At 46.4% G+C, this 26,068-nt stretch overlaps 1 protein-coding gene across 2 annotated transcripts; it reads right to left on the bottom strand.

Moving 5' to 3' along the window:
- Positions 1 to 594: 594 nt before the first annotated feature.
- LOC131134771 (CD166 antigen homolog) lies at positions 595 to 26,068 on the bottom strand. 2 transcript variants are annotated; one of them, XM_058080367.2, is made up of 16 exons: positions 25,767 to 26,068; positions 12,107 to 12,213; positions 11,690 to 11,903; positions 11,547 to 11,611; positions 10,976 to 11,063; positions 10,710 to 10,883; positions 8,952 to 9,076; positions 8,739 to 8,871; positions 8,457 to 8,569; positions 8,253 to 8,379; positions 6,763 to 6,884; positions 4,319 to 4,451; positions 2,985 to 3,014; positions 2,679 to 2,790; positions 1,560 to 1,699; positions 595 to 1,484 (listed from the first exon to the last, which is right to left on the bottom strand). In XM_058080367.2, exons 1-15 carry the CDS (start codon positions 25,831 to 25,833, stop codon positions 1,597 to 1,599), a joined length of 1,713 nt encoding a protein of 570 aa, XP_057936350.2. In that variant the 5' UTR covers positions 25,834 to 26,068; the 3' UTR covers positions 595 to 1,484; positions 1,560 to 1,596. The 2 variants fall into 2 exon arrangements, with proteins under 2 accessions (XP_057936350.2, XP_078649005.1); XM_078792879.1 differs by lacking the exon at positions 2,985 to 3,014.

Genomic DNA, 26,068 nt, shown 5'->3' with positions numbered 1-26,068 from the left:
CTGCTGTGGTGGTTTTTACTTATTGATTTTATTTCCAACTATATGAACTTTCTTGTAAAATTTCTTCTGGTAATCATGACTATTACCTTTGCTTTGGCGCATTGCTGTTGCTTCCATATTTGCTTTTATTTTGGGACATCTGTTTCCTACTTTGTGCTCCATGCATTACCTTTACCACTCCCACTCCCAAGGTGGGCCAACATCCGATCGCCTCTTCTGCTCCACGGCAGGCCAAAGTTGGATTGTCTCCAGGTCCCACTCCACAGCAGGTGAAGGTCTGATCGCCTACAGGTTCCACTCCAAGGCAGGCCAAAGTTGGATCGCCTCCAGGTTCCACTCCAAGGCAGGCCAAGGTCTGATCGCCTCCAGGTCCCACTCCAAGGCAGGCCAAGGTCTGATCGCCTCCAGGTCCCACTCCAAGGCAGGCCAAGGTCTGATCGCCTCCAGGTCCCAATCCAAGGCAGACCTCCTATTCCTTCTCCAAGGTAGGATCCATGCTTGTGGAGTTATTTGAGTAGATGGACGCCAACTAGAAGGTCATTCCAAATACTAACAATGGACAATAGCCAGACAAAAGAAGATAGTAGGCATATCTTATGTCTTTTTCCAAATGTACACTTTATTTTAAACAAAAGTACAAAAAACAAAAGCGATATTTACAATACTTTCTTTGGTCGTTCTTCCAATTGGATGTTTTCATAGCAGGTGGGTCGCTCCAGGGTCTGATGATGACGTCATCGCATGCTGAGAGACGCTAACTCAAGCCGAATGCGAGCAATCAAAAGAAATGAGATAGGAGCTTCTTCTCCAGTCTGCAAGCAATTTTATCATCAATTTCCAAGGCGGGATGGAAAAATCATTTTCAATTTCCCTACCAGGATCTTCCATCGTGTACAACATAAATAGAAACCACAACAACAACAACAACAAAATCATACTTCAGATCCAGCAAATGTTCTAACGGAAGAGACTAGCCCCCCCACTCTACCTGCTCATGCGTCACCTGGCGGTTATGGCTAACATACAGAACATTTGGAAAAAGCCAAGTGGTGGGTTGTCTCTGGTGGTCGAGTTCCTGCAATCGGTAAGCCCCCCCCCCCAAGCAAACACCCTTCAGCCCTTTCAGCAAGTTCTTGTAAGTTCTTGTCCGCCATTTATGCCGGGATGAATGAACACACGGAGAACATGTATGTACAAAAAAATGTATGTTTACAGCAAAGGCAAAGTGGTCTAAAAGTTCTTTCACTTGCAGCAACTAACTAGGAGGAACAAACATGAACTGTGTAGATAAGGTGGAGCACATACAGTACCCAATTGGTTGTTTTGAGTGGGGAGGCGGGGCTTTGGAGGAGGTTGGATTGGACTTGTAGTCAAATTCTCCCTGAAATCAAATCCAAACTGTCTTCATTGTAATGTACACTTGTTTTTGTTGTCTTTTCCCAAAAGATGAGGGGAGGATGAACGTGCAAAGTTCCATGTGGTCACTGTAGAAGACAAGATGAGAGGAGGATGCATATTATTCCTTCCCACGCTGCGTGTGTTTCCTTATGGTACACTACCTTTCACATTCCCAAATGGCCGCTTGCGTTTTCCTCTCTACACTTCAGCTTTCTGGCTGTTCTCCTCCACTTTCTCCTCCAGCTTTCGCTCCTCCTCAGAAGAGCCGTTCTCCTTCTCGCCAGTCTTCCAGCTTCCTTGCCTGCCAAGTGCGACACATTTCCACATTATTGTCATGATGATGCTGTTGCGTGCACAGTCGGTGCCCTGAGGGATGCCCAACAGCGCGTGGGATGGACCAGGCAGAAGATACAGATCATTTCTGTAACACTTAAACAAATATAGCACTCCATGCTACTTGACATCCTGTAGACACGCTGGCGATTGGTGTTAGCCAGTAACCACTCTCATTATTATTCAGTAGTAACCACTCTACGTATTACCTCCTCGGGAACTACTGCACTTATTACTTCTTTGGTAACCACTCTACTTATTACCTCCTCGGTAACCACTGCACTTATTACTTCCTCGGTAACCACTCTTATTAGTATTATTCCTCTGTAACCACTCTACTTGTTACCTCCTCTGTAACCACTCTACTTACTACCTCCTCGGTAACTACTGCACTTATTACTTCCTTGGTAACCACTCTACTTATTACCTCCTCGGTAACTACTGCACTTATTACTTTCTTGGTAACCACTCTACTTATTACCTCCTTGGCAACCGCTGCACTTATTACTTCCTCTGTAACCACTCTTATTATTATTATTCCTCTGCAACCACTCTACTGATTACCTCCTTGGTAACCACTGCACTTATTACTTCCTCGGTAACCACTCTACGTATTACTTCCTCGGTAACCACTCTACGTATTACTTCCTCGGTAACCACTCTACGTATTACTTCCCCGTAACCACTCTACTTATTACTTCCCCAGCAACCACTCTACTTATTACTTCCCCAGCAACCACTCTACTTATTACTTCCCCAGCAACCACTCTACTTATTACTTCCCCAGTAACCACTCTACTTATGACTTCCTCAGCAACCACTCTACTTGTTGTTCCTCAGTAACTACTGATCTTATTGTAAAGTGAGAGCACTTATTTTCTCCACGTTGTATAACGTATGAATGAAACGGAGTGCAGAGAGCCCGAAGGCGCCGCGTGGCGACTCACTTGGATTTCTTCTGGTAGATTCCATATGCCAGGCCGATTACCATGGCGGCGATGAGAAGGCCGACCACGACGCCCACCACCAACTTGGTCTGATCGCCGTCTTCTGATTGGTCTGCAGAAAGACGACAGACAAGCCTGAAAGTCGCACGCCTCCGATTGAGGAAACGCAGACATCGGCACTTCTTCATCATCCAGCCAGCAAGGATTATGGGTAATGTTTGCCAGGATGCTGGTGGCCCCACCCCTTCCTGGGATCTGTACTTGACTTCCCTTTCCACCACAAGCAAGAAGACTTCTAGGACTTACCTCGTTTATCCACTCTCACCTCCTCAAATACTGAAATCAGATATGAAATCAAATTAACGTCCAACCAAGGAAAAATGAAGTCTAAGCTACTTCTAAACTACCGTGGCATGCAGCAGGTTCAAGAGGGGACGGGTCGAGTCCCAGCATCCCAACATACACGCACTGGTGGAGGGGGCGAGAGAGAGGGAGAGAGAGAGGGAGAGAGGCCAAGCGTCCCAAACACTCGGCGAGGAAGAGCAAATGAAATAGGACACGGCCAACAGGACGACAAGACGGTGGCATGCAGGATTTAGATTCCAGCGTGGACACGGCACCACACCGTGGACGGTATGGACAAACACACACAGACTCCCCCACCCCTGAATTATGGAAAATAGTATTAGACAGGAAAGCTTGAACAAAAAGCCTGCAACAATAGCAGCGAGAGGAACGGAATATGGGGAGGAATATGACCTTTAAGAGCATAGAGTTGAAATATGATATATATTTTTATGATATCCGCCAATACAGTTGGAATGTTTGGACAAATTTACAATGTCACCAGAATAAATTCATCATCATGAGAAGAACATCATTGGACAGAACAAAGTCCTATTCTAATGAGACCAACTTGGAATGTTATATTTTAGTTGGGCATAGTTCAAATACAAAAATAATTCAATTAAAAGTTATATATTTGTCATTTTTGGAAAATTAGGTTGCAGAAAATGTAAATATATTACCAGAATAAAGAACAAAATCCTCACAAAGAAAGTTGAAACAAATAGAAAAAAAGTGTAACTTTACAAGAATAAAGTCCTAACATTAAGAGAGAAAAAAGTCATATTCCAACAAGAATAAAAGTTTCACTTTTTGAATAATAAAATAGTAAAATGGGAAATAATGAAAGGAAACATTTCCCAAGTTGTAAGTGAAAAGAATTAGCTTGGGAGAAGGAATGATCAAGCCATCATGCTAGGAGAAGAACGTTGCCAAAGAGGGTTGGTGAGGGGGCGGGGGGCGGGGTGTGACATCAATAACAAAATAAATAAATAAATGAAATAATAAATAAATTAATAAACAAATAAATGTCCCTCCCCGTTTTAATCCATCAGGAGTGGACTAGACTCCTGGGGACGCGTCTATCGACATACTTTGGTCCAATTGCGTGTTCTACCTTCCGGCCACACGTACTGAAGTCGGTCACCATTAGGGACGCCATCTTGAGCCCAACACAAACACAAAGCCGCGTACGAGTGGTGGAGTCGGCATGCGAGCGGTTAGCAAACGGCGTGAATGAAAAGCGGAGGTGAAGGCTAGCACATACGTAGCTGACGTGGCTGCGGCGTACTTACGAGACGACACATCGATGTCCGACGTGTCGGTGCCAAACATGTTGGTCACGGTGCACGATACGGTCAGGTTGACCGTGGGCACCACGGTGATCTTGTGCGTGATCTTCCCGTTCACGAAAGGACTTTCGGAAAGCTGAGAGAAAGACGAGACGTAAGCAGGGTTCCTTTGCCTCATAGAACATTCCTACCCATAAGGCATTTCCTCAAATACTGCTCTAATGCGGTACTCGCCACCCCATGGAATACTTGGGGAATACTTTGATACTATCACCTTCTAAATACATTGAACATCATTAGAGCCCCCAGACATAAAATAACACCCCTACATGTTCTGGATGTGGGACAGGAAGTGACGTGGGGGCTTGAGAGTTGAGTGATTAGACTTGTTGGATTGTGATAATTGTTTTAATTCTTTAAAGCACTTTGTGTTGCATGTCTTTGCAGGAAAAGTGCTGTACAAATAAAGTTGATTTGATACAAATCAGCTATTTTCATTCTTAGCAATTTCCAGACACTAAATAGTTAGCTAACATTAAATAATATTAGCCATAATCAGCCAATACGCCACTGAAAGTATTAATAGGACTCTATACTAATACTAATGTGCGTTTCAATAAATGTGTTCTGGATGAGGGGACAGGAAGTGACGGCGGGGGTTCAGGGTTGAGTTTCAGCTGGATTACTGCCGCAAAATAGCGTGTGTAATTATAACAAGTACAACGAAATAAAAAAAGTGCGAACAAAGTTGAGATATAATTCCAACCTCGGTGTCACTTTACGCTAAGACAGCCAACAGAGCGTCGTTACGGAGGAACTAAGGTGTAGTGGTTAGGGCGAGTTGGTTTGTTCTTCATCGCTGGTCAGGATGCCCAAAAATGATATTTTTCCCAGAGTTTGAAAATGTGAAAACGCCGTTTTGATGTCACGACCCACGGCCACGCCCACCCCATGGTAGTTCCTTGCTAGTTCCTGATAGTTAGAAAGGACTACGCTTGCCTTCTTTCTTCTTCTATGGTTTGCCGTGTCTGGTGGCTCCGTCTGGTGTCACACGCTGGTGTGCCGTGTTATTACGTGGTTTAATCTACATCCAACTGTTTACTCATCCGCCACTGTGTGGACGCTTATTTTTCTGAAGGAGCATACCACCATGGGCATGAGACATCCACCCCAGTGCATTTATTCTATATGATATATGATTTAGTCATTCATATACAGTATGTAAAAACTCTCCTTTCCTAATGCAACCCGGGCCCAAATCCCAACTACACCACTAGGGGGCGATGCTGGTTCAATGTTGGCACCTTGGCTGTGCATGCCTGTCATCCTCAGGGAGGGAGGAACCGGCCGACACCCTTTCAAGCTCCCCCATGTATAAATAGGATGCGGCTACACAAACAGCCATTCGCCAGGCTGCTATTCAGGGAAGGGAAGCTTTCAGCCACAAGCAGTCAAGTGTTGTTTCCAAAAGGCTCCTTATCATGGCCGCCAGGTATCAAGGTTATTCCTTGGTAGGCCAGTCTAGAAGGTCTGAAAAGGATACTGCACAAGCAGACCCCTCAGGCCCCCCCAGGTGTAAGTCACTCTACCCACGCTGAGTGTTTGTGCTGTCAGCTTGCACGCAGGCATGCATGCATGGGGGGGGGGTTCATCATCATAGTAGGATTGGACTGGGGTAGGACTAGTAGGACTGGGGGGGTGGCCTTGGGTATACATTCATTCATTCATTCATTCATTCATTCATTTTCTACCGCTTTTTCCTCACGAGGGTCGCGGAGGGTGCTGGAGCCTATCCCAGCTGTCTTCGGGCAAGAGGCGGGGTACACCCTGGACTGGTCGGCAGCCAACCATTCACACTCACATTCATACCTATGGACAATTTGGAGTGGCCAATTAACCGAGCATGTTTTTGGAATGTGGGAGGAAACCGGAGTACCCGGAGAAAACCCACGCATACACGGGGAGAACATGCAAACTCCACACAGAGATGGCCGAGGGTGGGGATATACATATATATTCTATTTTATAAAATAGATATAAATAGCCTGTTTATAATTTCATGAGGGACCACAAGGCATGATATAACACCCCTATAGTCCCGTCCATGCTACTGTTAGCCAATATAGTTAGCATTATCATAGAATATAATTCATCATCATAGTAGGATTGGACTGGGGTAGGACTAGTAGGACTGGGGGGGTGGCCTTGGATATACATATATATATTCTATTTTGTAAAATAGATAGCAATAGCCTGTTTATAATTTCATGAGGGACCACTATGCATGATATAACACCCCTATAGTCCCGTCCACGCTCCTGTTAGCCAATATAGTTAGCATTATCATAGAAAATAAGCCATTTAAGACATGCATTCAATTGAATTGAATTTGACTTCATTTCAACAAGTGTGTGTGTGTGTGTGTGGGCGTGTGTGTGCGTGCATACCGAGGTGCCATTGATGCTCCAGGAAACAGATGGCTTCGGAGAGCCCTCGGCCTCACAAATCAAGACTTTATGTTGACCGTCTTCACCGCGCTGTTTGGACAGCTGCTTGATGACTGGAGCGCCTGCAAATGGATGCTGGAGTTGTGATCTTCTTTTACATACTAGACACACATATGCATATACATATGGGGGGGGCGTTCTAACTCCATTTGTAGGTCAAAAAAGTAAGTGGAAATGTATCATAGGTCCCCTTTAAATGAGACATTTTTTGTCATCATCATCATGGTTCAGTTCTACCTGCCATTGAAACTGATGGAGAAACTGGAGAAACAGGGCTGGTCTCATCCTTTTTTCAGTTCTTTGTCTTCTCTTAGTTCATCTTTTTCCCGCCTGCTGCGTCCTCTGTTCTCTTATACATTATATATATATATATATATATATATATATATATTGCATATTTAAGCCCAGCATTTAACCTGCCCCCCAGCATCCCATTGGGAAGGCCATCCAGGCTACATCCATCCCTGGATGCATCAATAAGTTTAAAGATGTTTGCATTTCTTTTACCGACATTTTAGTGGTGACCAAGCCAACGAGCACTCACTCTACGTTGGTCAAATAAATCTATACTTATATACTATACAACTATATACTATACTTATTATTCTTTGTTTCCCAGCCAAAGTCATAATAATATCATCTCCTGTTTTCCAAAGACTTTGTGTGCATGACTGCTGTAAACACACACAGATGAAGACACACTGCAGATTAGACATCCTAACTGGCTGGATAGCATTGGTACTTCCTTCCGGAAGGCCCCCTCCAACTGAAAGGGACAGGATTTCATAAGATAAGATTTCATAAGAAATCACATAAATCTAAGTCATCCCTCCCAGGAAGCCATGAAGTCTGATTATGGTTGTCCATGCAGCATCTGAACGCACACGAAGCATCAACATGGAAGGTCACTCTCAAAGACAGCGAGGCACCACACAGACACCACCTTCCTGTTTTGCCATGAGTTGTTTCTTGGAGCCACTGAATGTTGACAAGCGGCAGCATTTTATTATTCATAACAATTATTGATCATTGATCTTTGATGGTTGTACCACAGGAAGGATCAATTTTGTCTTAACACGGTCAACAGGCATTGACCAATTTTGGCAGACATTTTCAGTGCTCACCGAACCACCAAAAGCCTCTGGAGCCGCAGTTTGGACAACCGTGGTGTGTACAATCAGACAAAATGAGACATAAATACAAGTGGCGCTAGTAAATGACTTCCGGCGCTCTTCGGGAAGCAGAGTGGGTGGCAGACAGGAAGTGACGTTGGACGTTCAGATTTTGCCGTCATCATGATGACTTTAGCTAATGCTAACGTTAGCTTTAGCTAACGCTCTGCTTTCCGTTGGAGCTTGTGGATAAAATCCATCATGCAGGCGGGGTCGGCATTGTGCCGTTCACGTCTTGTGAAGATGTCAGGCCCTTACCTTCAACAACCAGGTGGAAAGACATCTTCTTGTTCAGGGCTCCCATCTTCACTTCACACTCATAGTAGCCATTGTCTGCGTACGCCAGCTTGCTGAACTTGGGCTCTTTGTGCAGCTTGATGTTGTCCTGGTGAAGCAAAACCATGGGAAACAGACCCCGCCCCTTAGAGAACGGCACAGAGAGTCACACCAGGGACTGTTTACCTTCGTCCAGGAGACCTTAGATTCCCCCGAAGAGTTGATCTGGAAATGTAGCTCCAAAGCCTCCCCGGCTCTCTTGACGACGTTCCCAGACGGGCTTAAATTGACGTCCAGGTCTAAGAGAGAGGAGAAGATGGGAAACAAGCTAGCAAATATTTCTATTATTAGCAGAGGAGCTGCTGACACAGCAAAGCCAGGAAGACCAAGACGTATGAACGTCGTGGGCTGACAGCAACATGTGAGGCTAAGTAGGAAGACAAACAGAAGCAGGACGTGATGTCTTACAATTGACCAGGACGTCCCGGGAAGCCATCATGGAGGGGTTGTCAATGAGGGAGCATTTGTATTCACCGCTGGTGTCGCGCGACACGTGACTCAGGGTGTACGAATCCGTGTTATTGACGGTCACCATGTCCCCCTGCAGATTGCACAATAGCCGCTGATCAGCCGGGGGGGACGGGCGGCGTCCACACCGTGGGGCTAGTGTGTCCCGTGTACCTTGAGGTGGAAGTTAAAGCTGGTCGGGACCGGGTTACCATCCGCCACGCACTTCAGGGTCACGTTGGCTCCTTCCACCAGAGGCTCCTGTGCCTTCACCTGCAGGACGATGTTCTCGGTAGAGTCTGAGGGCGGTAAACGGAGTGTGAAAACATAAACGGTACTATTGTTTCATATGGCACGTCACACAAGGCCTCAGATACTCCGCCTTGGGCAATGATTCCCAACCACTGTGCTGAGAAAGCTGGTCTGACCATGAACCATGCGGGGGTGTCCAAACGTTCCTCCAGCCAGGCCCACAAAGCAACACAGGGAGAGATGCCAAGAAGCTATACCTATTTATTTGGTGATGATGCACCTCCACAATGGAAGACATTGTGTTTGGTGCAGTTGTAACCCCCCCAACCCCCACTCTCCACTCTGCTTGCACCTTTCCCATCGAGATCCATGCTCCGCAGCAACTGGGATGTGAAAAGGCATCCCGGAAATTTCAACACATGTAAATAGTTGATGGCGTTACATCTAATATCTAAATATCTATGGCTACATTTGTGGTGGTTATGCTGATGATATATCTGGCAAATCCTACCTACTGATCTAACCAACTCGTTTTTAATTTTGCGGCTGGAATATTCTGTTCAATCATAAAAATGGAAATGTAGTCTAATCACTTCAGTAAAACATTCAATACACACTAAAATACAATCCTGATCATTTTCTTCCTCGATTTATCTGGATGTTGTTCTTTCAGTAATGCAGTGATGGGCGGAGCATGGATGGACCAAATGAATACGAAGGAACCCCCCCCTCCCCATTAGTGCTTGGTCAACAATGGATCAGGAATGTCTAGCTTGGGCTAAAACGAGCTAAATGGGTCTAAAAGGGGCTCAAACTGGCTAAAATGGGCTAAAACATGCTAAATGGGGCTCAAACTGGCTAAAATGGGCTAAAACATGCTAAATGGGGCTCAAACGGTCTAAATGGGGCTAAAACAAGCTCAGTGGGTCTAAAAGGGGCTCAAACTGGCTAAAACGGGCTAAAACAGACTAAAATGAGCTAAATGGGGCTAAAAGGGGCTCAAACGGGCTAAAACGAGCTAAATGTGGCTAAAACAGGCTAAATTGGGCTCAAACTGACTAAATAGGGCTAAAATGGGCAAAATGGGGCTGAAACTGGCGAAATGGGGCTAAAATGGGCTAAATTGTGCTAAAATGAGCTAAAAATTTGTTAGCTAAAACGAGCTAAATGTGGCTAAAACAGGCTAAATTGGGCTCAAACTGACTAAATAGGGCTAAAATGGTCAAAATGGGGCAAAAATGGCTTAAATGGAGCTAAAACGGGCTAAAACAGACTAAAATTAGCTAAATGGGGCTCAAACGGGCTAAAATGTGCTAAATGGGGCTAAAACAGGCTAAATGGGTCTAAAATGGGCTAAAATGAGCTAAAATGAGTTAAATGGTGCTAAACCACTAAGATACTGCTCTGCTTATGGATATTCCTGATCCTAGCAGTCAGTTATTGGTCAGGGATTCCATGTTGCAGCCTTAAGTGGTATCACCCTTCCCCCCACCCCCCTTCTGCATCAGTCCTATTTCCGTGCTCAAGCCTGCAATGCTTAAAAACTACCTTAGGAGTTTTTCCAGGTAACCTGCAAAGAAAAGTCAGGGCAGGTAAACACAAGCCGGGGTGAGTATTTCATGGTCTGCCATGATGAAAGTGAAAGAAACCCTAAAAAGGAGAAGAAGTCAGGTGCCTCACATGTGATGGCGAAGGTGAGCGGGGGCGACGTCAGCTGCTGGCCCACATCGTGTTGAGAGCTGCAGGAGAACTGAGCGTCAGTGTCCTCTTTGTTAGCGGAGTACTCCAGCGTGGAGGAGGTGGTGGACAGCCCGGTCAGCGGGTCAACCTTCACCGAGGCTCGGATGGAAATGCCTGCGTTGATAACAAACAGCTAAAGTTTGCTCCGTCAGCAGGCGGACCGTTTAGCTCGGGGGGGGGGGCATTACAGTGTAGCCACAACGTACCTTTCCCATCGTCCAGCAGGGGCTTGCTGTTCTTCAGCCAGAGGATGTTGGCGGCCGGGTTGGCGTCTCGTACAACACATGTGGCCAGCTGTGCGACAAAGCGGCGAGTAAATCACTCCACAAAGGAACGAGGCCCCCCCGGGGGCCACTAGTGGCACATTCCAAGTATATTATTTCCCAGGGAAAACAACAACAGATATTTATAAATAATCTTTAATTGTGACGTGTGACCAATCACAGCAGAGTGGGCGGGCTGTGGGTGGAATAAATTAAAATAGAGCGGTTTGGCAGGAAGCACAAACAAGGAAATCCAGCTGGAATAGGTGCAGATACTGGAAGAGGTAAAAAGCTGCCTGTGCGGGTTATTGTGTGTAGCTGCTCTATAGCAGCCCACAAGTCAATACATAAGGTGGCATATGAGCATAGTAGGTCCCCTTTAGGGATGTTTTCGTTGCAAGAGCGGGGATTGTGCTTGTTACAAATTCATGAGCATCACTTCAAAGGGCTTGTTACTGTAGTAACACAGCCTGGGGGGGGTCCCTTGACGCTTAGCTTCTTAAAATAACCTCACCTTAGTAAGTTTGCCAAACTCCAGCTCCTCCGCTTTGTGGGAAACCTCCACCTCCACGGGCGCCTCTGCAACACAAAGGCGTGGCCATGACGCGGCTGCTGCTACCTGGCTGCAGCGCTAAGGGCTCCGGCGGCGGTACTCACTGTTGATGACCACCTGAACCGGGTACTCCTTGATGTCGCCGAGCACCACCATGCAGGTGAACGTGCGCTGGTCCGTCAGCTTGGCGCCACGCAGCAGCAGGCTGAAGTTGGCGGCCATGTTGATGCGGCCTTTATATTCGTCTGTGGCGCTAATGGAGAGGTTGGTGTTTTTCTGCTTGACTAGGAGGTCTCCTGAAAGTCCGTCTCCTTTGTCCTGTAGAATAGAGCAGAGAGGTTTTAGTAAAGGGACGCACGCGCACGCGCACACGCACACGCACACACACGGTCATATTGAGGGACAGATGCACGCTCCGGTGAACAGCGAATGCACTTAAGACTGGGTGTGGTTCAGACATGATAAATGGGTGTCAGACGGACGCCACCATTTTGAATCCATGGACGTCTGCGGCGACTTACATATTTCCATTTAGTCATCAGCACCTCTTCCGCTTTCACGGCTCCTTTGTTGCACGGAATCTCAAGTGTTTGGCCGTAGAGGCCAGCCACCGTCTCCAAGCCGCTCACTGCAAAGACAGAATCAGAGCATTTTTTGTTAAAGACGCTTCCCTGAGCACTGGACGAACATTTGAATCATTTCCTTGATCAGTGAGAAGGAAAATGAAGAATATTTTGGGTGATCATTTTTTCCGTATGACCTTAAGGAGGCATGTACTTCCACGATGAGAAAAGAAGGAAAGGAGCGAGAGGTTCAGGGATAACTCGTACAAATGTCATCTTTAGATCTCTAGCAGCAGTCTAGTAGTTTTTTCTTCAGTGTGGCCCCCAATAATTTTTCAAATAGTGACTCGGAGCGCGGGCGGCACGGCGGTCGAGTGGTTAGCGCACAGCATGCGTGGGTTTTCTCCGGGTACTCCGGTTTCCTCCCACATTCCAAAAACATGCTAGGTTAATTGGTGACTCCAAATTGTCCATAGGTATGAATGTGAGTGTGAATGGTTGTTTGTCTATATGTGCCCTGTGATTGGCTGGCCACCAGTCCACAGTGTACCCCGCATCTCGCCCGAAGACAGCTGGGATAGGCTCCAGCGCCCCCGCGAGGATAAGCGGGAGAAAATGAATGAATGACTCGGAGCGCCACCTATTGTTGACAAGGAAGAAAGCGTAAAGCAGAACAATACTTGCATCTAAATAAGGCAGAAAAAACAATGTTGGTTATTTTGAAAAATAAGCATGAGAAGCTTGTTATTGTGCCTTGGTTGTACGCGCCCATGGATTTTTTAAATGGGGTTTCCTTTGGAGGGACTTTAATTTCAATTGCTGTTGAAGTTGCAAGGCGGAGACCAAAAATCCTGATCTGCTGGAATTAAAGGAGCAGGTGAAGAGCAGACGGTGGTGAAATACGCACTGCCAACTCCGCAAATCGTCTGGTTGACAAACGATAACAACAAACCGGAAAGGGACCAAAGCAGCCTGAATGTAAAGTGTGAACAGTGAGCTGGCAAAGTGAAGGAGCCACCACTCAAGAAAGACAACACGGCACAAAACACAGGAGAAGTGATCACCGGGGAGCAGGGGAGGTAAAAAACTGGGAGATAATTGGCTGGAGGTGGAGGGGGGGGCAGACAGGTGGGAGAAACAAACAAGGACGGTAAAGCAGGATGCTCTGGGGGTAAGAAGGCACAGGAGTGGAAAACGATGGAACCTAGGCCAGATTATTATTGTTATGGGAGATTATGGGAGTTGGGCATCATGGGTCAAGGTCTATCGAGCATAATGCCCCCCCCCCCAAGTCGCCCGGCAACACGGCTACTTTTTTTTTTGTGGTCATCGTGCGTTCAAGCTGGCGAGGGCATCAATAAAAAAAAACTATGAGAGCATTTTAACGCTGCATGTCATTACCTTACAAGCTCTTCATGCTTCTGTGTTCCTCATTGTAATTGAACACGGAAAAGGTCTGGACACGCTTCCCTCGTTTTGAGAAGCGTTCCACGGACACATTGATGGCTATTGCCCCCCCCCTTGGGCAAAAGAACAGCATTTTTATCTGCTGCATGATGCGGCAGGTGGGAATCTCGCTAATGCTTCGCTTTAATAGGGCTGGGCCTCTGGTGGTTTTGGTGCGGATGTGCTACTTCTCTTTCATAAGATATATAATATGATATTTATAATAAAGTATATAGAATAGTATAAATAATATCTATCGTATATATTGGGTGTATATCCATCCATCCGTTTTCTATGCCGCTTATCCTCACCAGGGCGGGGGTATGCTGGAGCCTATCCCAGCTGTCTTGGGGAAGAAGCGGGGTCCACCCTGGACTGGCCAGCCAATCACAGGGCACATATAGACAAACAACCATTCCCACCCACATTCATACCTATGGACAATTTGGGGGGGAGGGGGCAATGAAGCTAACATGTTTTTGGAATGGGGGGGGGGCAGAGTACCCTGGGAAAAGCCCCCCCCACGCACGGAGAGAACATGCAAACCTCCATACAGAGATGGCTGAGGGGGGAATATACATGTATATTAATATATACACATTAATATATACATGAATATATACACATATACATGTATATTAATATATACATGTATATCAAATTTACTAGAAGAAAGTTAGAGTTGAAAAATTGAAATAAAAAACAGCAAGTGAAAACAATCTGAAAAACGTTAGTGAGAATAAGACAATTTTAAGAAAATGACATTTTAGTGAAGAATGTTTGTAGTACATTTCCAAAATGCTACTTTCGGAAGTCCACTCGGTCGGTGTGACGCCAAATCGTCAACAGACTTCCTCGCATTCCCATCCGACGAAGCAGTCGGCTCCATGCGAAGCTCAGACGGTACTCGCAGCGCCAATCATAAAGTTTAATTGAAAATGTTTGCTTTCTTCCGTTGGTGTCCTGATGGGAGGATAAGAAGCCAGTGACGGGGGGCGATGATGATGACTATTTTCATGATGTGCCGTAAGCTGGACAAATTGATCTTGTGAGCACGGTCATTAGTCTCTAAACGATTTCCTCCATTCCCGCCGCCACACGAGCATCCTCGGGAAACGTCTTTACAAATGCCATCAACTGTGGCCGCAGATGAGCTGCTCCTATGGAGTGGTGGGGGCTGTGAGTGCACTCAGACATCACATCCATTAAGGCCTGAATTATACATTTGAGGGGTGGGGTGCGGGCGGGGGTTGGGGGGCGGGGGGGGGCAGACCATCAAGAAGGAGCTCACAGTTATGACTCAAAACAGCCAAGAACACCTCCCATTAACGAAGTGCCATAAAAAAAACTGAAGGCCATTAACCAGGCAGAGCCATTAGTAGTTAGTATCAGTTAGTACCCCCCCCCCCAGTCAATGAAACATTCCTGATATGACCCAGAGTTTGGGCATTGGCAAGGTGGGATATGAAAGCCCGCCGGCTTGAGAGTCATTCCTGAATGTTGATGTATCTGGCCACGCCCTCCATGACTTTTCAGGGGCCAACGGTCAGCAAAACTGATGACGAGCGGAACGGAAAGCATCCTTCTATGATATGAATCATATTTCCAAATAATATGATTCATATCACGGAAACATGAGTCAAGCTGGCCGCTCCAGAGGAACGTCTTGGCGGGAAGACCTGACTGGTCTGCTACACCTTTTATTCTTTCTACCCGGGACATTTGGCAGGTGACCATAGCTACTTAATGAACATGAGTTTTTTTTTTTATGGCGGATGCAGGCGGGGGCCACTATCATCCCTGAGCAGAGTTCCCAATTAGGGGAGAGCCCATCACTCGTCTCACACACACACACAGTAATGTCTGATTAGGTCTGACTAATGGATGTATGCATGTTAGCTTTACTAGCGCCAGCTTTTCCTGTGTGTAACGCTTTGTTAGTCTGTAAAGAGCAGAAACTACTAAGAGGTGTTTTCATTTGCTCGGCAGATGGCTTGGGCTTGAAGCTGATTTCCTGTCGGGTGATTGTCATTCTGGAGCTGATCCTTTCACATTAGCAGCGTGCTTCACGGCGTTTGTGCACTCGTAACGCAACAGCCGACCTCCTGACCCCCCCTCGCTGAGAACCAGAGTGCTCTGTGCTCGCCGTGCCAATAAGCCCAACGGTCTGGTTGATATTAAGAGGGCATGACGGTTTCAAAGTGCGTCCTAATTCAAGCTTACGGAGGGGGGGGGGGGGGGGGGTATGCGGAATGTACATAGGATTACGTACATACATACTTTCTCATATATGGTACATCTACAGCAGGAAGGGCCAACACAAGTAGACTTTGCAGGAGTACTTCCATGCACCCCCCCAGACCGTTTGACATCACAAACCGCCAATAATGGTGTCGTCTTGTTTTACCATTGGTACACAACAGAAGTCAAGTATCACAACAAACCCAATCCGGCTTTTTGTTAGCTTCTTCGGTTTGCCGGGATGAGCTCACCATCCTCCACCTGGTGCCCACGTCACAGCCGTGGTGGACCAGAGGTCCTTGAAGGCATCATCATTTAATTAGTAGAGGCTATCACATTTTCTTCTGCCGTCAGGCCATGAAAGGAAGCCATACATCAAGCTAAGTGCTTTTAGCCATTGACCTCCGTTTCCGTCTGTGCTACCTTCTGCTTCTGCAAGCCCTGCAGATCCAGCTGGTTTCAGCTTTGTAGACTGCAAGGGGAGTGCATCATGTGACTAAAACATAGAAATACAAAAAAGCCTGTTGATACACAACAATGTGCCATCCACCCCCACGCCTTTCCAAATATACCCAAAATGTGGCCCGGGAGCTTTGTGGTGTGTGTGTGGGGGAGGGGGGGGGGCAAACTGAGCCAACATTGTCTCAGGAGGACATCTTCCACTGCAAGGTCAGCCTACCAAGACACCTTAAGGCTGAGCCTGCTTTTCTTTTTCAATGATAACTGCCATACAAAGTGGCTTGATGGCGCTATCTACAGGGGTAAAAAGCGCTACAGCTATGAACCCAGCAGAGGGCGCTGTCTCAAGTCAGTTTACTCAAGCTTTTCAAGCAGGAAGACGTCTTGACAAGAGGCACTGCACAATACTGTATGCTGCATATCTGTAATAGTTTTTAGGGAGTAAAACTACCTTTATATGCATAGAATGGTTCCAAATAGAATAGTTCATTTTTCCACCCTGACTTTACAAGGGGACCTGCCCCATTAAATGAAATGATCAATTAATGAACATAAAAAATGAGCATCATCAATTCCATTCCCGAATTATGGACCGCAAACGTTCAATTAGAACAAGCCATGATTCTATAAAGCATCCAGACAGGGCCATTGTCCTGAATCTGAAAACCTCTTCAGACATCCCATTAGCCAATGAAGTATCGCTCCCAATTACGAGACAAGCTTCTCTCCGCCGTCCTGGTGACGATGCTGAATAATTACCATCAGACTAGAGCACATGATCGTAAAAACACGTAAGGGACGCGTGGGAGTCATCGGCACGCGAGCAGTCGCCGCTCCACTTCTTGAGGTCAACACAATGTGAGGACACAGACGTCGTGGCTAATGTGTTGCTGTGCCAGAATGTATCTTCCTTCCGTCCATTATTCTGTCCACTTTATCCCAAACGTGTGCCCTGCAGTGGGGAAGAACCTCTGACTTTCCCTGGCACAGGAGGGGGGAACTCATGATTTCTCAACAGTGGAAAAGAACAAAGACTTGCAGAGACAACACAGCAGGAGGCGGCAACATGGAAAATCATCTAGCAACAAAACAGAAGTTTCTTCTAACTAAAATGGCGTCAACATCGCCTGACATGGCTGAGATTGTCCAATTGTACAAGGTAGCTGTACACCATGTTCTATCGGAGAAAGGTCCCATTAGTCATTGTTTTGCAATTAAATTGTGCTGATTCACAGCAAACTCCTCACGGTGCATTCATTTTGCCTCAGTTGGTTCAACAGCCAGCGAATAAACTACTCCATCGCTCCATCCCTCCAGGATTTGGCAGGCTTTGTTGGGATGGGCTCCTAAAAAAGTCAGGCTCCAATGTATTCTTTATTCATAGTTTTCCTCACAAGGGTCACGTGGGGTGCTGGAGCCTATCCCAGCTGTCTTCGGGCGAGAGGCGGGGTACACCCTGGACTGGTCGCCAGCCAATCACAGGGCACATATAGACAAACAACCATTCACACTCACATTCATACCTATGGACAATTTGGAGTCGCCAATTAACCTGTTAAAACCATTAAACCATGTTTTTAGAATGTGGGAGGAAACCGGAGTACCCGGAGAAAACCCACGCAAGCATGGGAAGAACATGCAAACTCCACACAGAGATGGCCGAGGATGGAATTGAACCCTGGTCTCCTAGCTGTCAGGTCTGCGCGCGAACCACTCGACCACCGTGCCGCCCATTTTTGTTGTTTTTTGTTAATTTTATTCCTACAACGTGCCTTGGGCCCCCAAACAGCACTACTACTACTACTTTGGACACGTCTGATTATTCCACCCTGTCCTAGTTGCCCAACCATGGCATTTATAGCCAATCAGTGTACAGTAGCCTGTAACTCGAGTGTAGGATTACTGCGAGTTATGGTGGTGGCCTACAGTAATGCATGCAGTATGTGTATGAGCATCTGTCCTGGAAGTTTCACTGTTTGTGTGCCACTTTGCCGCTTATTCACAGAGCACGAGAATGACAAATCAGTGTCAACAATGTCCAAGGCTGATCCTGTGAGCATCGGTCGGTTGATGATGCTTTTGGAATCTTTTCATATGTTTGTCACTGAGGCACCAACTGAATGGGCATGCTCTTAATTCCACAGCAGTGGAATATGTTCCCTCTGTGAAAGAGCCTCCATGAATGAGCTCTGCTGTCTCCTACAAGTTCATCCACAGCAGCACCCATTGAAGATGGCTTGGGGCCATGGATGAGGGGACGGGGGGATGGAGGGAAGGTTGTGAACGTCGGGTGTTGGACAAAGACGCAGCCTTCATAAATGCTGAATGCAAGGTCAACAGCTAGAGTGGGAAAAATAGTCCGGGGGGGTACCGATGCCAGATTGGAACTTTGGAAAGGGTGCTCGAAGCAGTACTTCTGAAAAGGAAAACAGAAATTTGGTCTCTTTTCCAAGATTTGATGCTACTTGTGTTGCTCGTCAATCCTACAGAAAGAGACGATGAATGATTACTTTCAAGACGTTACATAAACATTGACCTGACATCACCTGACATATGCTCAGTGTTTGGTCTGGTTAGTGGTTACCATCATTATGGCAAAGGTGGTTTCAGTATGCGCTCCAATGATTGAGGCAGATCCAGGCCTTAGTTTTAGACTTCAAGTTATTTCCTTTAAACTTAAATAGCCAAAAACTTACCACTTCCACACGGATAGGGAGGATAACTATTAACAGTTATTTAACCTTTAACATGAACATTAATCAAACGTAATAATTTTTTTCTGGGTACATGATACCATACAGCATCCATATCAAACTTGCACGGGCCGCACTAACATTAAATTTTCATATCAAGGCGGGGGCCTCAAACTAGTGTACTGCGGGCCACATTTGGCCCGCAGGCCGCGTGTTTGAGACCACTGCTTTAGTACATAAGCTGCGTCATGTCTGCTGACTTCCGTCAACCTCGACAAAGTCCAAATGAAGGAAGGACTGTAAAGAGACCCCATTGGACTCAATAAGGAGGAAGAATGAGTGACTTCATGGGCGTGCATGCATAAATATAACATTCACCGCTGACCTCCTTTATGGGTCAAAAGGAGCCCCCTGCTGCCGACAACCCCCATGCGGTGCCACTGGCTCGCCTTCCTAAATCTATCAACCATTTGAATGAGAATAGGGGCGTTTATTAAGAGCCATTTAAACAACAAAGGCCGTTTGGAGCGCAGACGTTCGTCGAGGTGGTACAATTGTCATGGCAGCTAGTAGCGCCCTCGGAAAGAATTCATTCAAAGCCGAGCCATGACTCTAATGGAGAGCTTCAACAAAGATCTGGCAAAAAGACGGGCGTGGCCCGCCTCCCCCGACTCCAGTCAGGTTGCACATGAAGTGCAGAGACGGGCCCTCTCGGAGGCGGGGGGGTGCTGTTCCATATTCATAACAAAGACAGGAGCGGCAGCAAGAAGTCGCTATCATATACACACATTTGCTTGAAAAGGGCGCCTTCACAATACAGCTGGCGGGAGTCCGCAGGAGTCCAGTGAAAGCTCAGGGGCTGCCTCAATGACAAAAGACGGGGGGCAAGCCTTAAACAAGGACGGCCCAATTTCTTGGTCCTTCACCAAAAAGCCAGGTCTACCTTCATGCATGTCAATGGGTGAGTTTCTCATAAAGAGGGCAGAGTCAACTCTGCTGTTGTTCAGGCTTCCTTTGTGTCTGAAACAATGACTTCCTAGCCCCTCCCCTCAGATAACAAATAAAGCATTATTTTGCACAACTGAGAGAATGGCCAGTGGCCACAATAAGAAGAATAGCAAGAGTGCTGTAATCTTACTCCGTTTGGTAAAACAATACATACAAGAGCCTGACCGTGAAGTATATCTGTAAAATACACTTTTTCATTGGATTTCTGTCAGGTTCAAACTCCTGTGACACTTATAAAAACACTTAATTACAGAAGAGACAGACAACAATATTCAAAGTTTCTCGCAGCGAGGAGAATGAAACAACATACCCAGTGACATGCCGCTCCACTCTGAGTATGCCATTCATGCTCCTCTCTTTTTATTTTCTTTAGGAGATCCCTAATAAATGGTCGTGCAACTCTAAGGGGAGGGGGAAGCAAGCTGTACTTGTTGTCTATGTGTGTGTGTGTATGTGACAATAATTACTTTTTGTGCATGTGTTCTTATCTTGGCACATTTTGCATGATGAAACTTCTTCAAAGTTGGTGCTGGCATTCCCAGGTACCTGCAAGATTAGTGGTGCTGGGAGTAGCTGGTCAGCGTTTTGGAATGCTGCTTCAAAGCACTCAAGACTATTGTCTATTGTCTAAGCAAACGGATATAAGGGTGATAACTTAACACTATAATGATTGACTTTACATTTTATTCTAACATTAACTAGCGCTACAATAATTGTATTTACATTTTATTCTAACAATTTCATTCCAACTTTTCAACTACATTCAAACCTCACTTTCATTTCAGAAACTAAAACCAAAAAGTGCCTACAAGCACTGCTTTTTGGAGTACAATGCCCATCGTAATAACATCCACCCATTTTCTACCGCTTATCCTCACCAGGGCGGGTGTATGTTGGAGCCTATCCCAGCTGTCTTGGGGGAGAGGCGGGGTACACCCTGGACTGGTGGCCAGCCAATCCCAGGGCACATATAGACAAACAAGCATTCCCACCCACATTCATACGTATGGATAAATTTGGAGTGGCCAATGAAGCTAACATGTTTTTGGAATGGGGGAGGAAGCCGGAGTACCCGGGGAAAAGCCGAGGGAGAATCCAACCCAGGTCTTCCCATCTTCCGCCTGTGTGGCCTGCATGCTAACCATTCGAACCAGATATCCGCTACGAGCCGTTTATGATGTCATCATTATATTCGTAAAAACAAATGTGGCCTTAGTTGAGCCAAGCACTAACGTGAAGGAATAAAGGGAAGAAACATGGCCGGTCTGGGTACCCTGGACTGGGCGACTGGCTTTTAGTGGCAGCTATTTCGAAACATTCCTGTATTTCACTAGCTTTACCAAATATTCTCTTGCCTTAATCATGGATACATCCTCAGTCCAACTGTAAACATACCAAAAACTAACCAAGCTGCCAGCCCGTCTTCACCTGACGGGCAAATGAAAGCACGATTGGATGCCTGAAGAGGCCATTTCAGCAGGGATTAGAAAGGAAAAGGGAATATATTCAGCAAACCCTGCAGCCAATCACCAAAGTGTAATTAACATTCAGTTGCTGCTGCATTGCTGATAATCCTGAGTGGAAAACTGTCGCGCCTGAACAAAAGTGGCCCTTTTCACATGGAATCATTCCCTCGGAAGGTTGACTTACAGACAACGTTCCGTTCCGTCTTTTAGCCCGTGGAGCAGACGTCTTTGAGAACAATAGAGAACAATGATGGCCCAAAAGGCTCTACGTAATGAAATAAACAAAGGTTGAAACCTGAGCCAGTCGAGTCGCTGGTTCTGAGTGATGGCAACAGAACGCTTTGCATCCCAACAACTGCACACACAAAACAGGAATCCTAAAGAGACGCCCGTGGCCCGACACGGCTCCTAAAACAAACACCCGTCCACCTGTTGCAGGGGGGAGAGGGGGGCATTCACAGAAAAGAAAAAAAAAAGAGTGTGTGTGCCACTTCAACCTCGCAACAAAAACCACACGTACGCATCCATACTGGGCGTGACTTTGGACAAAGTAGGACCTCAGATGGGACCGCTGTCATGCCGTGGATTCCGGCTTTACTATGAATTAACTTTCATTCCTGTATTGCACTGGCTTTGGTTATGCGCTGTTAGCAACGGGGCTCGCCGCCCGACACCCAGCAGTAGGACTCCATCAACAACAAAAACAAGCATCACACGTACGCCGATCCTAGGAAACAATCCACTCACAGTGGCGCCCTATCCTAAAGAGCATTTTTGGGAGACAATAGTGGCTACCAAATGGGGGAAAAAACATCCACCATGTTAGTCTGTGCTAATATTACACAATGGACTATTGTTAATTGGATGAATTCAAATGCATTTGGCATCTGATTAACGAGGTTTGGCCTAATTGTCTGACGAATTGATGCAGCAAAAACAACATTTGAATCACCTTTTGCACAAAAACAAAACCATTTCAGGCAAAGATGGTAACCGGGGGGTGGGAACCACGCTAACGCTACACATTTGACTCATATTGTTATTTATAGTGCTTAACGCTGAGGTGTCCAAAGTGCGGCCCAGGGACCATTTGCTGACCCGGTCTGTTTTTTTATTGGCCTGCAGCACATTGTAAAAATACAATTTAACAAGTCCAAAACAACGGCAAAGTCAAAGGTTTCTTTTATTTCTACAATGTGCTCCCCCCCCAAAAAAGCATGCCGCAGTCCGCCGATGGACCTCAGGCCGCAATTTAGACACCACCACGGAAGAGCGTCTCCGGGGCAGGCTGTATCTTCTCAGTCATGACTCCCACCCGGGCTGGGGTGCAAAGTATGCAGCCCCCAGCCTAGATGGGTGGCCTGCATATCCAAATCTCCACTCCGAGTGCGCCACCTTTCATGGTCACTTGCATTGGAACACTTCCGTTGTTTGGGATGTGTTGTGCTCTAAGCAGTGGCCGCCTCGCATGTCCCTGCACAGCTCTCGATGTCTGCAGTGTTGGAAGTGAAGGCCGGGAGCCGGTTCTTAGAGGTGAACAAACAGTGGTGGAGGGGGGTTCAAATCTTGTTTTCTGTTCAGGCCGCACGTGATTGGTCAGACTGTGTGGCGGTGTGTGTCAACGCTAATCAGAAGCGGGAGGGAAGGTGGGAGGGAGGAATTACGCACACAAGCAAGCTGGAAAGGTGGTGAAAATGAGCAGGAGGAAACAAAAGATGAGTCACTTTGTTTATCTGAACGCTATTCTTCACCTGGATGCTGTTTTTTTATTTATATTATTATGTTGTGTTTTTTGATTGTAAATAGTTGGAAATGTATAGTGACACAATCATTGGACCTTCGGAATATTGGACTCCGATGGGCTAATGTGTTTTAGAGTTGCTTTTTTGTTGCAGCCCATGAAATGACGCCCACATAAACAATAAATAATAAATAATAAACAGGGTGTGTCCGATCTTTTTTCCATGACAGCCATATACTGTACGCTAAGAAGTTGTATTTTATATATATACGTATATTAGTTTATATATGTACGTACACACACATATATACATTCATATATAAACATTTGATATGATCATGTTTTTCCACGTATTTTAGTCAAACATCAACATAAGACCCTCATTGGAGCCCACAGACATCCTGCTTCCATACAAAGATTTGAATCGAACAAAAAGAACCGGTTCCCTTAAGAGGAGGCAAAACGTACTAGTGAGCAATGGATGAAGAAAAATTAAAATTAAAAATGAAGATAGCTCCAATGTAGTCCATAAAAATGTCCATCATTTTGGCATCCTTCGTTTTTAAAATGAAAGATTAAAAGGTGAGACTTCCGTACCAAAAAGCTAAAAATGGCATTGAGTATACCAAACAAGCAAACAAGGTACTTGTCAGGCCCGTATCTGACTTGTGCACAAAGGCTGTCTTTTTTGGAGGGGGGGGGCAACAAAAAGGGAGGGAGTGTGGTTGGCCGCCGGGGTTGACTAGCATTCGTGTGGGGAGAGCAGACAAGATGAGGCACGCACACCAACCCCAAGCCGGCTCCGGGGCTACCAAGCCTACAATCAGCGAGCCTCCAACATCCTGGTGTTCAAGTCTGGACATGACAGGAGGAGGGGGTGGGGGGCATCTATCTCAGGTGGAATTGGGTGGGTCAGCCCCCCCACTCAGCAAAGTCCATTAGCGGCGGGAGAGACCCACTCGCTCGACAAGTAATACCAGCTGTGACACCGAGCGCTCAGAGAGGGGGGGAGTGGGTGGGGGTGAAGGGTGGGGTGCTGTGCGGGTAAGGTGGAGTCGAGGGAGTGAACAAAAAAAAAACAAAAGCACAGATGCATCTTTCCAGACTATTTGTTCTTGGAGATTTAGGGTACTTTAGGGGGAGGTCCTTAGTAAAAAATCTTGAGGGAGGGGGCTTATTTTTTCAGTTGCAATGCACAAGCAACACATGGTGGTTTTACTGATATATAGTATATTTTTATACTATGGTAAAAAATATATATATATATACTTTTTGTTGGGGGGGTGTAATAACTTTTTAATTCATCATTTTTGGGGAAAAAATTTTCAATGTTTGGTGAAAAACGTCAGGATTTGCAAAGCTTTGTTGTGATCTGTTATTGGTTATTGGTATCAGCAGTTCAGCTTCTCGCCTTCACATGCCGTGCTTCTTTTCCGTTGTGAGTCTTTTTGCTTTCTGTTATTTCTACATCGAGTCGTGTGCCACAAAAAAAGCAAATGTAAATGTTCCCGGCCCGCACCTTGGACACCCCAGAAGTCTAACTATCAATAATTCCTTCCCATGTGTTCACACCATCGCTCCTAAACACACGCAGCGCCGTAAAGCTTTACCCCCACCCAGTTCTCTCTCCGGCCGCCACCATGAAGTGGCACGACACAGTGGTGCAAACACACTCATTCACTTCCTCTCAAACAAACTACTTCAGCCTGACGGCATCCTGACGGATGGATGCTGCGAGGGGGTGGGGGGTTCACGGAGGTAAAAATTCATAATGAAAAATTCAAGTGGGGGGGGCTTTTGCTTATTAATGTCGGCGCACTACCTGTTGGCCTGCAGGCCAGGAAACTGATGCAGAAAGACAAGCGTCCAAGACACCGTTCCAAATTCCAGGCAGATGCATCCACATCCTAGCTAACAATGCTAACCATGCTTCCAGGGTGCATTCAAAGCCCTGCCACAGGAGGCCTGACCTTTGACAGCATATCAAAAGCAAGCCATGAATCATAATCCCAGTAATCCAAAGACAGGATGTGCCAGACTTGAAAGGGGAACTACATGGTGACGTCATAGCGTGAGCACACGTGATGACGAGTGAGGGTAAATTTGCTTGATAAGGTCATAGTGAGTCACTCACTCAAGTGAACGGGTCACTGATGTATAGGGGAAGAGTTGAATCCAAACACCTTCTCTGGTATGTTTGCATAACGAGTCCATGAAACATTTCCACAAAAGACTGTTTGTCGTGTTTCTTCATCTTTCTAATGGCGACCCCAGAAGCTGTGATTCCTGCCTCAGTCCAATGATTCCAATCAAAAAGGGGTCGACCAAAAGCACTGTTGAAGCAGTGGCAAATGGAATATGATGGAATATGAGGCCATATGATATTAACATTTGTTTTCCAACAAGAACAGAGAAAACGAAACTAAGGAAGTTTAAGGCGGCACCTGCACGCGCGCCAGTGGCACGTGTCCACACCTGTCGTCGGCGCCGGAACACGGAAGTAGCCCAAGTCCCCGGCTGCCCCGACGAAGACTACTTTACTCTTCTTTCTTTGTTCATCTTACCTTGGCGGAGCAGCGTGCTGAGGACCAGGACGAGGGCGCCCACGCAGCCGGCGGACAACAAGTGCATTGTGTGGCGTGGCTCGAGTCTCGCGAGGGGGGGGGGATCCTTCGAGTGCCAAAAAGAAAGGTCGTTGTCGGAGTGGGACGGTGCAGATGGAAATATTGCTTTCCAAATGATCCTCGAAGGCGTTCAAGTTGTTTTTTTGGCGGGAGGATGTTTCTCCGTAGCCCACGAAGTCAGCTCCCCAGTTGTGGTGGAACAGGTAATTGTGGAGAAAGAGCAGAGCAGGAAGGGATGTGGA

This window comes from Doryrhamphus excisus, linkage group LG8, assembly GCF_037039965.1.
Source record: "Doryrhamphus excisus strain RoL-2023G ecotype Guam linkage group LG8, RoL_Dexc_Guam_v1.1, whole genome shotgun sequence".
Lineage (NCBI taxonomy): Eukaryota > Metazoa > Chordata > Actinopteri > Syngnathiformes > Syngnathidae > Doryrhamphus > Doryrhamphus excisus.
Note: the sequence above shows the minus strand (reverse complement) of the source record. Positions and strands in the feature narration are given on the sequence as shown.

Bases quoted from the DNA above. Each gene is read 5' to 3' on its own strand.
- LOC131134771 (XM_058080367.2), bottom strand. From the start codon at position 25,833: ATGCACTTGTTGTCCGCCGGCTGCGTGGGCGCCCTCGTCCTGGTCCTC. The intron at 8,570-8,738 runs GTAAGACATCAC...CCTCTCTCTTAG, and splicing joins CCGGGACGTCCTGGTCAATT to ACCTGGACGTCAATTTAAGC. The intron at 4,452-6,762 runs GTATGCACGCAC...TCTTTCTCTCAG, and splicing joins GGAGCATCAATGGCACCTCG to CTTTCCGAAAGTCCTTTCGT.